The sequence below is a fragment of the Triticum aestivum genome, chromosome 6A, assembly GCF_018294505.1.
Source record: "Triticum aestivum cultivar Chinese Spring chromosome 6A, IWGSC CS RefSeq v2.1, whole genome shotgun sequence".
Lineage (NCBI taxonomy): Eukaryota > Viridiplantae > Streptophyta > Magnoliopsida > Poales > Poaceae > Triticum > Triticum aestivum.
Genome location: NC_057809.1, coordinates 87,347,856 through 87,364,123, shown reverse-complemented (window position 1 = coordinate 87,364,123; position 16,268 = coordinate 87,347,856). Strand labels below are relative to the sequence as shown.

The 16,268-nt window shown below is 43.3% G+C and overlaps 1 protein-coding gene and 2 non-coding genes across 3 annotated transcripts; 1 reads left to right on the top strand and 2 right to left on the bottom strand.

Annotated features, from left to right (window-relative positions):
- Positions 1-465: 465 nt before the first annotated feature.
- On the bottom strand, positions 466-1,092 carry LOC123132216 (NADH-ubiquinone oxidoreductase chain 1-like). The gene has a single exon (XM_044551989.1). It carries the CDS (start codon positions 934-936, stop codon positions 565-567), a length of 372 nt encoding a protein of 123 aa, XP_044407924.1. The 5' UTR covers positions 937-1,092; the 3' UTR covers positions 466-564.
- A 1,109-nt stretch (positions 1,093-2,201) lies between these two features.
- On the bottom strand, positions 2,202-2,276 carry TRNAP-UGG (transfer RNA proline (anticodon UGG)). The gene has a single exon. It is a non-coding gene; the product is annotated as a tRNA-Pro (tRNA).
- Positions 2,277-14,277: 12,001 nt separating this feature from the next.
- Positions 14,278-14,364, top strand: TRNAS-UGA (transfer RNA serine (anticodon UGA)). Its single transcript has one exon. It is a non-coding gene; the product is annotated as a tRNA-Ser (tRNA).
- The last annotated feature ends 1,904 nt before the right edge of the window (positions 14,365-16,268 follow it).

The window sequence follows — 16,268 nt, the reverse complement described above, 5'->3', positions numbered from 1 at the left end:
AAGCAGCTTAGCCACGGGGAGCTAAAGGTTATACCTTTGTAAGCAAACTGTGGTTCTTCTATGTAGGGTATTCCTCCTTTACTCTCTTAATTAACGTCGAGCTAAGTGACTTTGTGTAGCGTAGTAGAATGAAGGCTACGTACGCACCGACACTCTCTTATCCCTAAGCCTCTTCGCTAACTCGCTCGCCTACAAAAATGAGTAGGCGAGGCTAGGCAAACTCAGCCGCTGACTTTGACTGTACTGTAGTAGACTTTCTAGCCTTTTATTTTAGAACCCTTTCTCATGTTCTTTCATCCATCAAGTAGGCGAACCGTCAGGTCCTTAGTAGCATTGACAAAGAAGAAGAGCCGGTGAAAAAAAAAGAAAGCTAGAATTTCCAATAGTGAGACCAGCTTGACAAGCTACCTTTCCTCTTGATATGAGGTGCGAAGAGAAACATCTCTTTTTTATGACTTCCACTTCTCGATCCCGGCCCGGAAAAGTGACCGACCCCTTGATGAATGAAAGAAAGGGTTTATGAGCCCTAGCCCTGTAAGCCCACACCTGTGTAGAGTAGATCGTTCAACACCTGCGGCACAAACCCATTTTTGACCAATTGGTCCGTATATCATAGGCGACCGAACGGCCGCCCCCCGTCTTACTAGACCATCCTGCTATAATTATTCCATAAACACCTAGCGAAGATATGGCAAACAAATAAAGTAGCCCTATGTTCGGATCTGACAATACCATACCATAATCAAAAGGTACAACGGCCCAAGCGACCAGACTGAACATAAATGTAGCCACTGGAGCCATTCTAAAAAGGGAGAAATTAGCACTACTTGGTGAAATAGGTTCTTTTAGAATCAATTTCAAACCATTTGCTAGAGGTTGTAACAATCCGAACGATCCCACTACATCAGGACCCTTTCGACGTTGCACAAAAGCCATTACTTTACGTTCAGCTAGCACTAAAAAGGCTACTCCTAGTAGAAGTGGTAGAATTAAACAAAGTATTTCCGCTGGAACAGCTATGTACGTTTTCGATTTTCTATTCACTCATGATCGGGCCTGACCTGGTCGACTTGATCAAACTATTTCACTTATGATCTGGCCTGGTTGACCCAATCATGATATTAAAGGATGGGACCTTTTATCGAAAAACTCCGGATCCCGAGAAGTTTTGAACATGGTGCTCCTGTTACGTTACTTCGAATGGAATCCTCACTTGACTAAGCATAAGCGAAAACGTGGCTGAGAGTAAGCAATCCCCTTTCCTAGTGGTTGAGTCATGATCAGAAATATTGCGAAAGAAAGTGAAATGTCCTATCGTTGTCCCAATTTGGGTAATCCACGATGTCTCCATTTTATGTATCCATCTTGACTCGTTTTCGGTGTATCGATAGTTCGTTGTATTACACTTTGAACTAACCTAGAGGCCGTGCTTAGGCGAAAATCGATATCAGTGAAGTAATCCCGGAACTCTAGAAATCGTGAAGAATTTCTTCCATTTTTTTAAATATCGCGAATATAGTGGAAAAAACTCTAGAACATTCCTTTGAATGGAATTGTTCATTGGGTTCGACTTGTTGTTCGACAAAATAGAAAGTTGTCTCTCGTATGTTATTGTAAGGTGATTCATTCAGAATATTTCTTATGTGCGGTTTCAAGATGCTAAAAAAGTAGATTTGGTAATCGGCTTTTGAGCTCCATTATGTGGACTTCATCAATTTTTGAATTATGGACTTGGCGGTAGTGGTCAATACTAACTGCACCGTCTAAATGCTCCCTGACCAAGTTTGCGTACTCTTCAGGGTTGAGTTGAGGGGGCAGCCCGTGCGCTAATTGGGCTTTGAGGTGGCTATACGCGAAAAAAGCTCGCTTTCTACTACGGCCTGTTCTGTCCTAAACTGTTCCAGAATGTTATTTGTTTCATAGGAAGATTCCAAAAGCACATTGATGCCGAAAGAATCTTCGGAACCGGTGGAGAGGCTATTCTGATTGAAGGCTAGACAAATAACATGACTGAGGTATGTAAATAAAACCTGTGAAATAGCTATATAATATGATCTAAATATAGAAGAATACCAAAGATAATGGATTGCAAAATAAGCTTTTTAGCTTTCTTTTTCTTTTGTGCGCGCTTTTCGCCTGCCTTCCCGACTGCGGATAGGCTACGGGGCTTTGCACTTCGGCCCCATTATGTGAATACCACATCAAGGTGACAGGATTCGAACCTATGGCCCTCTGTACCCAAAACAGATGTGCTGACCAGACTGCGCTACACCTCGTCTCCCCCTCAGAACATATGGATCTACCCGATCCATAAAGAAAAGAACCACCGCTTTTAGGAAATTTTGACAATTCTCTTTCACTTGCATTTTATTTCGTGAAGGCTCGCTCTCGTTCTTCTTACATCTTTCCCTTTTTTCTTGAGAATTGTATCTGTGGCTACTGCTGTTTTGCCAGTCTGTCTGTCCCCAATAATGAACTCTCGCTGACCGCGCCCTATAGGGATCATCGAATCGATAGCAATAAGCCCTGTTTGAAGAGGTTCGTATACGGAACGCCTGGAAATTCTACTTGGAGCAGGAGATTCAATTAAGCGAGATTCGGAAGCTACAATTTCGCCTCTCCCATCAATAGGTTTAGCCAGAGCATTTATAACACGACCCAAGTTATATACGCTCACGGGTATCTGAGCAATTCTTCCTGTTGCTTTTTTGCACTTCCCTCTTGATGCTAAACCATAGCTCTAACTGAGTAAAATTCCACAATTTCTAAGAACGATATGCTTTTTTGCATTTTCCACTGTGAAAGCTTCTCTCAAACCCTCCCTAGTCCTTTCTTTCCTGGGCACAGGCTTACCTGGTTGACCGCCCACATTCATTCATTGTTCGTTCTGTTGTGGAATCGAACCATAGAGCTAGCACAATTGGGATTTAGAGTCCCATGCGTGAAACTAAAGAGGATTTTCAGTCCTCTGCTCTACCAGCCAGAACCTAGAAGGACACTTCACACCCGATTTGACACAGCTAGACTGGAAACACTGCTTGTCAAGAGCACAGACCCCAGTATAGAATACTTTTTTGAGTATGTTGGTAAGGTCCGGTCATCCGCTTCTGTGCTTGCACTTCTGCGTAACTAGGGGTGCAAGTCCAGTACAGCGTACTTTCATAATTGAATCAAAAGCGTCGATACATGAAAAATCTCTATATACGATATTTATGACACAGAATGTTGTTCTTTCAACATGATTCCTCAACAATTTTTTCATTGTAACTGACTATCCGTTCTCTCCGTTCCACTTTGGTTTTCGACTAATAATTACCATGATGAATTTCTCTTACTGCTTGGTTCCGCATTGGATTTTGGAAACTTTTGTTTAGAAAGTGGTGTCACGACTGTGGGGATCAAATGGATGGTTCAGGAAAGTCTAGTGAAGCGGCACGGTCTAATCATATAGATGACCATAGTGGTATGGTTCCATAGAAAACTACTGGAGGCCATTACCGCCACCGAAATGGTTTCCATGCTCCGTTGGATGATTTGATGATATCGCAGTATCAAGCTAGAACGGTTTCAATTTGTAGGATGGGAAAGAAACCTCATCCTTTGGTGCACACTAACCGATGAAGCTCAACCCTCTCTCGAACTGAGCTATTTCCGCCTTTTTGAACAAAAAGTTCGAGTAGTTCAGTGAAAAAATGGTCAAGCTTTCTTCCATCCTTCCTAGCTCCTCGAGAGGCTAAGCGGACTTTAGATATTCATATAGCCATCAACCATTTTCTTTATCTAATCATAAATGCTTTGTTAATGCCTCTTATTCGTAGGATCGGTCCAAAGCGCGGCTGAGTTGACGTTGATAGACTTGTGCATGCTCTGCCGCTCGTAACCTTTTTTTTCTCCCATCGATCGAATCGAGGAGGTCAAGTTTCGAGAGCAGAGCCTCTCGCTTCTGATTATCAGTCATATCGTCGTCGAGCAGAACGCGCAGGGAAGGAATCGTCGAGTTCACTGGGAAGAATGGCGTCCATGCCAACGACTAAGGAGAAGGGGACCAGTGGCTATACAGATTGATGTCCGATAAGCCCAGAGAGCCTCAAGAAGGCGATCTGGCCAGTCTCCTCTGACTCAAAAGTGTTTGTAGCTATGGTATGGGTCTGGTCTGAAGACCAATGGGTCAAAAAAGGGGATATCCTCTTCTTTGGCTACACCAACTAATGTACTAGATTGCGTTCCCGGAGGACACTTTCTCCATTTCGTCGGTACTGGAGAATCAGTTGTTCCTTTGCAGTGAGTGGAGTCAAGCTCGTTCTCAGTCGTATTCACTATAGGAGGTTTGCTACACGAAGAACGGGAACAGGCTGACTATTGCTTGAAGGAAACTAGGAACTGGGATTGATTGTCCGCTCTGAGATCGGTATTCGTTCTGTTCTCCTTGGTTCTGGGTCTTCATCTGTTCTGTAGACTAGACCCGCACATAAGGAGAAGCTAGCCTAGGAATCAGTCAACTAGACTCACACTGAAAGCCAAGCCATTCAACAGGGATTCTCTGAACTGATACGATACGACTATTCAACTTCCAACTATCTCCCCTGCCCTGTTGAGGTAAGAACCAGGACAATAAGGAAAACCTCTAGAGAACTTAGCCAAGCCTTAGCCTGATATTGAGATAAGATAGTAGTTGCACACACGGAACTAGCCTTAGATCAAATCTGGGATGATGCCATACCCATATCCCTTCTTCCCAAGCTCAAAACCATTACTAACGGAAATATACGCAGCACTCATAAATGAAACTAGACCCGCACGCACCGCACCTAAAAAGCAAGTTCAACCAACCAACCAAGCAAGGAAGTGAGCTCCCTATAAAGGAACTTCGCCCAAAGCAAAGAAATGGTTTCGGTAATGGCGCATCTTCACTTCACAGTATTTCTCGAGCCTCATCAGCCCAACAAGCAAGCTTTTTTATTGCTACGCGCCTCCGCCTCTCTATATAATGATAATGGGAAGAATCTTTTGAACGAGAATCATCTAGTTATATCAATTACTTATATAGTTAGTTAGAAGACAATCTCCCCTTTATTGCTTTTGCATAGCATTGAGCATTATATCTGGTTAGCTGCGGATCCAGTGGATAATGCGAGACTACAATGTATAGTGTTACCGACGATGTTTCTCTTTCGTCTTCGGTGCCTGGCGTGGTGCTATCATCACATTGATCTACCCGCCCTTCTATTCCCTTCCCTAGCTTTCGTGTTTGAGTAGTCACGCCAGATTTCGATTCGGATGCAAACTTAGCACAATGCCCAGTAAGCTAAACACTCGATTCTACATCTCCGGGAATGCAACGAACTTATACTTCTAGATAGGTCTAATAGATAGACGGCTAATAGATATACGGGGGGCCCACTAGTCATGTATTGCTTGTTTTCCTCGTCCGGGCTCTCCTCTCCCCTTTCTGTCCGAACCTTCATTCCTGCTTTTCCGCCAATTCACTAATTGAAATAGTTCAGATCCAACACTTATATCCCTTTTATATATATATAGAATCAGGTATCTGCTTTCCATGGTTCCTGATTTCGGTATCTTTCTTGTCTGCACTTGATGAAATCCCTTTCTTTTCTTCTTGGCATACAGATTGGATTCTTGTTGATCCAATCGGAACTCTTGAATTGAGGGGTGGCCGTGACAGAATCACTGTTTTGATGATATGAATGAAAACAAGAGATTTCATTCTTCATGGCATATTTCAAGACTAGGGTACCTGCATTCTAGGTCTAGGACTTGTTGCTTCGGATCAGTTCCCTTTAGAAGCAGTTTTCCTCTTCTTCAATCTCGAATCCCGAAGGGGAGGCTCTAGTTGCCAAGTAAGAAAAGATCTCGGTAGTTCAATTCATGCATGTGAAAGCTTATCTGCCAGATACAGATGATACTTGCCACTACTTGACCGAAACTCGGACTTGAGGAGGAATGAAATTCTAAGGGAAATCAATCAACTAATTGAAATAGTGATATCGGTATCGGAACTCTGGAGAAGGGCCCGGCCTAAGCGCCCTCTTGAGACTTGGACTCGAAAGAGGGAAAGATTAGTGGGTCAATAACCAAGTTCCCCGATTGGATTCCAGTATCTGATCAAGCCGAAGTAAGCAAGTTCCGGATTCGAGTTTCCTTTTCTGACTTGAATTCAAGTAGGATTCCACATCCACTCGGTATTCTAGCTGTACCAAGTCTTTTTCTTCACTCTTTAGAGGGAAAGTATGCTTTGGATTTGCTCAGTGATACAGGTATGCTTGCCAACCCTGCTGCATTGTCTTGATCTCTCCCTGGGATTCGGAACTTGGATCTGGGAAAGGAGGCTTAAGAAGAATATGACTCCATATTAGTAGTAGTATGTTGCACTAGACTCATATGATTAGGAAGCGATAGAAGTTATCGAAAGCAAAAAGGATAGGGGCAAGAAAAGGGTTTGAAAGTTCATTCTCACCCCTACAAACTTTCTTTTCTTCTTGGCGTATAGAATTCTCTGCCTTTAGTCACCCTTAGCGCGAACCATCTTCTTTTCGAAGGACGGAGTCGAGACTCCTATCTATTCTTAACACTTGCGTGATGAACTATTCGTCCCACCATCTCCCGTTCCATGAGACCTACTATACCCCTTTTCTACCTATACCTGGCTAGACTCGTGTACCTCGATTTACGTACATTCACCTAATTTACTAACATTATTGCCTGCAATCGAGCAAATACCAATAAGACATTGATCTCTAAGGAGCTGTTACGAAGTGTCGCAGTCGCTGCTAACGGTAGGATTTTCTATCACGTTTTTTTTCATTAACGTGCTTGCACCCACTAGTTTACTGCTTGCTTTAGCTTAGCTTTCTCGAAACCATCAACTCTAGCTTTTTGAGCAGGTTTTTACCAATCTGGTATCCGCTACTGATCCATATTCTCAGATACCCGCTTTCTTTACGACACTATAGTATCCTGTATGCTGACAAGATCCATGAAGTAAAAAGGAGGGATATGGACTCCATCCTATAAACTCAATATATAGAGGCTACTCCGGAAACAGGAAGAAACCACACTCAGCATACAACACCGACTCGTCTTAGACAGGCTTTTCTAAATACTCAATTAGACTATTATGTACTTGACTTGCTAGGAATTGGATGAAACTATTAATGCATCCCATTATCTATTTCTTCATTCAGCTATGAGAGCTAGAAATTGATAGAATTTATCCATTCTACTTCCTCCACTTATTTAAAAGCTTCTCCAATCACACTTATTACAATCTCACACACTTCTTCTTCTTCCTGACCTTGAGCGCAGCGCTGAAAATCCAGTATAGATTTCGTGATATATTAGGTATAGTGGTTTGAACCAGCTCATGCTTCAGTCCAAGTGTTTGCCGTACGCCTTCCTTAAAGGGCTTAGTTTAATCAGTAGTGGTCCTATCACGGGTGTCACATTCATTTTGATCTATCCGGGAGACCCTATTTGATTAAGAGATCCATGCGATGCCAGAATCCGTCACTAAAGCACCGTATTGAGAAATAGATACCCAGTTGAGGAGTAGATGAGGGGCAGTGAAATCCATCTAAAGAATGCCGTGGAAATGCTACTTGTTGAATATCAAAAATATAGGATATCGAAAGGTGATGCGAGCGCTAGCTCATCTTAGAAGTGAGGTGAAAGATTTCTTTGATTTCACGATCGATCCTATTTTGCTGGTGAGAAAGCAGAAAGGATTGGAAAAAGTACCAACTTCTTGTAATTCTGTATGCCAGCTCCTATCATATGTGCTAAGAGGGCGTTAAGCGGACTGGGACTCTTATTTATGATCTTGTTTAGGATTGGAAGAGCGGAAAAGCTAAGGTACATCAGCATGGGTTCTATTCTCGTCTTTCAAGTACCTACCCTGGTATCACCTATGTAGATTGGTGGGGCTTTAGGACGGACTCCAAAGTTGACTGTTGAATCTCAGTATGTATCGACAAGGCTCACTCATTCAACCCGCGAGAAAAGCGAGTCTTGAACGAAGGAAGAATAGTTGCAGGATCCTGGGTTCGGTATGATCGTTCTTCCAATTCATACTAGCTACGATCTTTCCCTGCTTAGAGGATCCAGCAGTAAGGGACCTACCTATGGCCAGTAAAGAACCCACCTATGGCTGGTTCCTCGGACAGCTTTCGGAGCTTCTGCTTCACTGGTGTAACACAAGTGGTTCCTGGGCTTTAACTAACTAAGTGCTGGCAGTGATTTTAGGTTGGTTTCATGGTTTCTTCATTCTTGTACCCTGTGTTAAGCATATAGCTAGCGTTTCTGGTGAACTTCACTTCACACCTAAAAAATCCCGATTGGAAATAGAGAAACTTGACACGCTATAGTGACAGGCGAGGGCGAGCGAACCCCGTTAGCTACAATTCTATATCTTCTTTTTTGACCCCTTTGATTTGCCTTATCACTACAGCCACGGATTGAGCGAAAGCCGCCCAAATGAAGATCAGATCACGAAATCATTCTACGATCGATCGAGTTATTCTCTATATCTTTATATAAAATAAGAAGACAGAGAGACTCGGCTTCAAGATGGAGATTGACCATCTGCACCTGCTCATTCAATTATTCTATTCCGAGAAATCCGGACTACAATCTTCAGACAGAGGGTCCCTTCGATAAACTACTTGTCTCATTGGGAATACCCTCTTATGGAGAGCTAGATTCCGTAGTGGAGTTGACTTAGCTAAATTAGCAACTTATCGATCTGCTGTAGCTTTTCAAATCCACTCTAACCGAACTATGTTAATTATGGAATACCGCCTATCCTTAGAAAATAAGATTGTCCTTGTACTTGCTCTCTCATTCCTGGGAGTCCTTCAAGGGTATCAGATCTTGCTTGAAACAGGTTTTTCTTTCGCGCTTCCCCTAGCGCAGGCAGTAGTTTGATAGCAAGTTCACCTTCCTAGTAACGTTTGCTCATTTCATTCATTCTCATTCAAATCTACTTCTAAGGCATGTGAAGTACCAGTTGTGGACAGATCCCTTGGCAGAGTATCAACTTGAGATTCTTCTTTCACCCTCCAGGAGTTCGGTTCTTTTCTTTCTATATCAGAATACGAAGTAGAGGCTGAGCCTGCCGATTGATCAGACTAGCCAACTAAGGGGCCATTCACTTCTATAGAAAAATAGGTGTATTGCGCGAAAGCTTCTCTTTATGAAAACCCCTCTGAGTCGTCTATAGCCGCCAAATCCCTTTTGATTCTGTTGTCAGAGGTGCCTTTCAATTTCATTGACCTTGGTACTGCATTTCATAGATACCTTCGCTATTACAGTAACGCAATTCTCCACTGAACCCATTGACCTAGGTACCGAGTCTGTTATGCGTACGTCTTTTTGGACTCTTTATTTGTTTGTGGACAACAAAAATGCAAACATGAGAAAAGGGGATCATTCCATTTTGAACACACCCATCTATCTCATCTGACCTCTCCGAATTCCCGAGTAACAAACCATGGGCTATAGATGGTTGGGACATATCATCATCCGGAGGGAGTGGTCTTAATACCGATGTCTTTCTTTAACCTTTGGGAGGTCGAACCACTGAACCTATTTCTTTGACCTTGGGACCGATAGATAAGAAGGCAAGGCAGAAGAACCAATTGAATCGCGGAGAACAGGTAGCTCCGGCATGTGAACTTGTCGAACCATTCAACTATACTGTATATCGATTGGCCACATCAACGCATTTCACCTCGGAACTTGTACTTGGAATAGAGCCAGCCTTGAGATCCGCCACATCTTCCTTCAAGTCAGAGAGTTGAGATAGAACAGCTTCGCCTTTGACCGGTTTGCTACTTTCCTTTATACACAAGCCCCTATTATTAAGGTATGGAGGTTTTTTCTGGAATGACCAAAGAACAAGAGAAGTTCAATGAGGTGCAAACGCAAGAATTAAAGCAACGAGGACAAGTGCTAGGATAGGATCCCGAAGGATGGCATGCCTATTCAGCAACGTGCAGAAAGGATGGCTTCACGCAAGAATCTTGATGAACCAGGTATGTCTTCTACTAACAGATATGCTATTTGCAATTCCATTGATTCTGCTAGTCTAGTAAAATCTGCTGTAGATAGTGGTCTAGTGTTGGACAGTACACAGGAGGAAATTGAAGGTCTATAAATTCTATTAAAGCAAGAGAACTTGCTCAAGCATTGCTTTATGAAGCTGCTCAGAAAAAGAAGTTAGCTGCTCATGAGAAGGAGCAGTCTTCCAGTGTCGAGTTAAGCTCTGATTCAGAGAATGAGGATATTACTCAGATTGTTGAAGAGTTAGATAATCACAGTACTTGTATACCAGTTGGTGACAAGAACACTACGAGCAGAGCTAAGAGGAGGCATAACAAAAAACAGATACCGCCATGAAGACACTAATCTTGAATGTGAGGGGCCTGGCCAGGTAGAAGGGGGCAACCTTCTGAAGTGATAGAGTGGGTGGACATAGTTTGTGTGCAAGAAACTAAGAGAGAACAGTTCTCAGATAAGGAGTTAATGGCAATTGGTGGCAGAAAGCTTTTCAAGTGGTTTTGCAAGCCAGCCAGTGGCAGTAAAGGTGGAATGCTTATTGGAGTCAATCTGGATGTCATGGATGCAGACCTCATTGGGGAGGGTCAATTTCTCCATGGTGTTTGAGTATAGAGGCTTTGTGATAATTGTGCTTGGGTGGATGTTTATGGTCCAACCAAATTTAAGAGCCATGTTTTTGTCAGAGCTCACTAACTTTGTGCAGAGTGTTGATCTACCTTTGCGGGACATGATCAGATTTGCTCATGAAACAATGGCAGAATACATATTAATAGGATGGAAGCTTTTAATGCTTTCATATCTGAAACTGAACTACATGAACTGAGAAGGGTTGGTGGCCTGGACTAACAAACAAGACAGGCCAGTGAGAGAAGTTTTGGATAGAGTTCTGGTTTCTTCAACTTCTGAGGATTTATTTCCTAAGTTTTACTATCCCTCTTGCAAGCTGGGTCAGATCATTGTCCTTTACTTCTAGAAAATGGGGAAGATAGGGGCTGCCACTAAGTTTCGTTTTGAACCATCCGCAAGAAGGGTTTAGAGATATGCTGTTACAGAAATGGCCTACAAGAACTGTTGCAAATGTTCCATTCCAGACTATTGGCAACAAGTGTCTCAGGGCTTCAGGAAGTTCTTAAGAGGGTGGAAGGAAAATGATGCTACTGAGAATAGAAGAAGTAAATCCAATCCCTGCTTTAGCCTTGCTGCTTATTCACTGGCAATCCAACCATACCATTCTTGTCTATCAGGATCAGTCTTTCCCTCAAGTCACCTTAACATGCTTCTTTCTTTCCTTCACTATGCAGATACAAAACTAGGTTGCGGACGCATAAAGCCACTGATACTATTGGTCAGAAGTATGATTTGACAAAAACTACTACTTTAGCAGCTATGCGAAATGGAAGTTTCCTTCTTCTTGCTTGTTTGGCCGTCCGAAAGCAGATACAGATATCAGGGAGAAAGCAGCTCTCTGAGCGATGGATACCGATCGATCTCGGTTATTTTCATTGATCCTGGCCTATCTCCATAGCACTCACCCAGAGGGAATTCACTCAGCTCTGGGCCGCATCCATCTGGTTGGCATGAGAAAGAAGGCAATTCCTTCCTTGGGTCAGATCTCCGTTCCGGGATGGAAGAAAGAAATGATGGTTTGGATGAGCAATTGGGAAACACACACGGGGTCATGGATGGCTACCTAATGTGAGATGCATGCATTTCGGATAGAATGTCACACTGGCTCTGGAGTGCCCGGGGGCGATAGATATATGGATATATAGAAGGAAGGGAACATCGTCTGCGAGCTCTCTCTCCTAATCCACTTTCTTATTGCAAAGGCTCCAATAGAGCAAAGTTGTACAAAAAGAAGTATGCATATTGTCGGTCCCCTTCGAAAGGCAATGGAAAGCAAGGGTCCCGCTACCATTGAGGAAGGAAGCGGTGAGACCAGTTCAGCCATAACTTTGAATGAATTTATATAAGCCAGGATCTTGTACCGGGTACGGAGACTCTCTAGTGATGCTCCCCTACCCCCCTCTGCCTAGGGTAATAAGCTGGAGTGATAAGCTTAAGCTAATAGCACATAGAGAGCTAATACCATATCCCGCCCGGCTCCGCCTTTAGCTGACCCAGCCCGGACTTCCCCTTCAAGCGTTCAGGAATAAGCATGGGAGTCGAATAGAGATGGCACTTGGAAACTACCGTTGGTATTTCAGGTTTCACATTGTACAGAATGAAATCATCGATAGGGCTCGCCCCGAAGAGACGATGCCGCGCTTAATAGGAAATTGTTTAGTTTAGGCATTTAGCTTAGCTTAAAATAGATATGTAACATGATGTACTTACACGTGCAACCACTCCATCTTCTAGACCGGGGTCATAATTGAACCCACAACAAACCTCAGATGATGTGACTTCTCCACCCTCTAGGCAATTAAAAACTGGTCGCATTAGCTCGAATTTACTAATGTTAGAAAGGAAGACGAAGGTGCCAAAACAAAGCATTTGTTTCAAGCGCTGTCGTATCCTTGAGCTTCAAAGTCTCCAAAATCTTGATCGAGAAGAGTAAGCATTGCCTGGTGAGGAAGAGCGGAAGCATAGGTTTTTGGATCCTAGCGAAGGAGTTTCAAGCACGGATTACGCTTCTAAAGAGCACTATTTGGCTTGGCCCCTTCCTGCCAAAGATTTGAGATAACTAAAGCGACTCGCAGCAAAATTGGTGGAGCCAACGCCAAAGAGTAAATGTGTAGATAGTAGGTGAGCGCCTAGCCCCTTAGTCTTTCGGATCGGAAGATTCATTGGTTTCATCCAAAGGCTTCTGTCTCGTCTTCCTCAAATTGTTGATCGAGGATCAAAGACATTGCTAAAGCAGACGCCTACCGAACGGGAGTTCTTGTACCTGCTAATGGCATCTGCTCAAACTTTTGTTTCTTAGAAAAGAAAATATGAACTCACAATGTGCAACAGAAATGTACCCACCGGTTGAGAAACCACCATAGTTGGATGATTGCTCGTGCTAGTAAGACAGCTTTGACTCTTCTAGGCTCGCGCTAGTAAGACAGCTTTGACTTTGGTGATCGGTCACACCCTCTTTAGAGGTTCTAGGCCCTGCCTATTGAGTCATCTACCACAGAAACAGAGTCTCGTGATGATCCTGGTACAAAAGGTTCGTCAGGCCCGCATTCAGAGACTTCTGCCTCAGACTCATATCCATAAAGATATTCTCTCGCTTTCTAGCTGTACCCTTCTTCACACCCACCACGGAGGTTAGAGATTTCCCGTTATCAACATTGTCCAGGCAGGACTCTATTTTTAGAATGCTCGGAGCCAACCAAACAGTTTGCTACGTCCCTCGAGAAAATCAAAACTTCATTGGAAATTCAGGACCAACTTAGGAAGGCACGGACTCATACTTTGTAAGGTCGAAGTCCACACATAAGAAAATAACTAGTGCCTAGGAATACCCCCTTCTTCATTCATCCATTTAGGTAAGAATGGATCCAGGGAACCTGGCTCGGGAACAGCCCTGAAAAAACACAGTAAGAGAGTCCAATCTCTGAAATATAGCATTTGATCTCCTAAGTAGTAGTAGTAGAAGGCTTAGTATCTGACTTGATCCAATAGAGTCAGAACACACAGTAGATCCAGATTCCACACCTTGCTGTGGACTGGGGAGAGAGCAGCTCTTCGAAGCTGGGCGTTCTGTGTGATTATGGAGGAACTGTAGTACTCGCCCCAAAATGCAAGCCGGGATAGATACTTAAAGAAAGGGGGAGCGGTGGGCCTTCAAAAAGGAGCGAGGGAGTGATGGGCAACCTTTCTATATGTTTCTCGTGAGCCGCCAAGTACCAGTCTCGCAACAGTACTGGCGTTAAAGGATCGGTCCTTCACTTGCGGATCGTTCGCGAGTCGAACTCGCTCTCTTGCCACGCCTTTGACTCATGAACTCGAGTCGGACTCATTCACTGCTGACTTTTTTGAGGATCGTTCGTTCTTCACTCTCTTGCTATTACCCGCAGGGAGCGCTGCAACCGACCGTGCATATTATCATATAGAAAGAAGCGAAGCGTAGCGATTCGTACTACCGGAAAAGTGTCGCTAACCGCTAGGCAATAGAGTCAGCTTACGGGGTGGGGCGCAAGCAAGTGTAGCGAATCACATAGAGTTGCCCCTACCTGCTAGCGCGCAGATAGATAGGGCGGGCGAGCACAGGGATGGATGTCTAAGCGGTTGAAAGAGTCGGTCTTGAAAACCGAAGTATTGATAGGAATACCGGGGGTTCGAATCCCTCTCCATCCGCGAGGTCATAAGTTCTCTCTTGCCTTATCTATAGATAAGAACGAATCTCCTCGACTCGACTGATATGATGGATGGAATGGGTAGAAGGTTGAGGTTATTGTGTGTTGATTTAGTTAGGACTTTGTCTCCCTTTCGTTATCTTCCGCCCCGGGTGGATGACCTGTGGGAGCTAAGTCGAAGATCTCGGTGTCGTCGTGAGTGGTTGATAAACAACGATTGCAGTTTGATTTAGGGAGTCCCAACCCTGTGAAAGATTGCCTCAGTTTTTTATTTTCTTTCGCCCTAGGCAATCTCTTTGCTTGCTGACATAAACTTTCAACATAGATCAAGTTGTTTTTTAGGAGTTTTACCTCTTCTTACTTCTTGACATCAGAAAGACAAGCGCTTACCTCCTTCCTAGCAACCTACATATCTGTCTGCTCAAAGCACATTCGGAGTATAGTTGACTATTCCTCCTTTACGTATCTCAGCCAAAGCCTACTTTATTCTCTGCAAACTAGGTAGTTAAGGAATTAAGTAACTAATTTAGACTGATTGGTGGCAGGGTTGTCCGACAAAACTAGAGTTTTAAGTAAGCAAGAGATTGATTGCGTGGTAGGAAAGAAAGGAAACTACCAAGCGAGGGATTGTTTGCATATTATATACTTATTAACTTCCTGTCAGTAAAGTACTAGTTTTTTAGTTAGTAGTGTGCAATACTGTTTAAGAAATGCATGCAATCTGAGACTTCAGAAAACGTATACTTGAGTCAAACTACACTAGAATAGTCAGTGAAAAACTACACTGAATTAGAAAGGTCTTTTCCTTGAAAGAATAGGTTTTTTGCATCAAGAGGCTGTGAGGAAATAAGTAACATAGTTAGTGAGGAGGGGGTATGCATCTTATCATCTTCTATTCGAGAATAAGAAACGATCGAGAAAGGCTGCACATGAATCTTACTCTAGAAATGCCTGTGGAATGTCCATCATCGAGAAGAAGTCGATTTGCTGAAGCATAAAAGAGAAGGAAGAAGAGATCTTATTAGTTTAGTTAACCCTTTGGCCAGCCCTTAGCATCTCAAGAATGCGCTCTTCTCAAGCGAATCCAAATAGGTGTTGGTTTGCGCAAAGGAAGCTGAAGCCAATAGACCAATGGAACTAATCAATCACTTGCTTTCCCGAACTGGACAGCCGGATTTTATTAGCACTGGACTGGAATCGTGTCAATGACTCTAATCTTTAGAGACAAAAGCAGATGGGAGAAGGTTGGATATGGATCATGATCAAGTCTACCTCGTAAGCCACTTAAAGATCTTTGAGCAGCTCGAGAGAGAAATCCGTCTTCATTGGTACAAAATAACCTTCGCCCCCCTTTTTTGTTATGGGATGGTGGTTCCTGTCTATCAACTAAGGTTATAAATTTATTCTATAAGAATCTAGTAGATCACGCACATATTGTATTTAGTGTGATCTTGTGGGAGGGTAAGGAATCGCACCCTTAGCATGAGGGGAATAGCCGGTTTCCTTTCCTTAACTAGACTACCTTACGGTAGCTCGACTGGGCACGTCAACGTATGTATTCTGTCTTCCCAATCAAACATTAGTCATTGCAGCTATTTCATCTGGTCTACTAGAGTAGAGAGATCTCTCACTTCACTGCACATCGCACTAACTAATAGCTAGCCGCCTCACGGATCACCTTATTATGTGCAGCTAAAGCGGGGTGTGTGCATTGTTCAACTAGAGCCGAGGAGGGCAAAAGAATAAGGAACAATAGGTTCGCTACCTGATTTCAATAGTTTCCTTGATTTGAAATCAATCCAATATCCTTTCGAGAATCTAGAGTGATATCAACAACCTCCTAGTTGAAGTACAGACGAGGAAGCAGCCTATTAGTTTCAGTCTAGTCCAGGAAAGGAAGGCAAT

Bases quoted from the DNA above. Each gene is read 5' to 3' on its own strand.
- LOC123132216 (XM_044551989.1), bottom strand. From the start codon at position 936: ATGGCTTTTGTGCAACGTCGAAAGGGTCCTGATGTAGTGGGATCGTTC.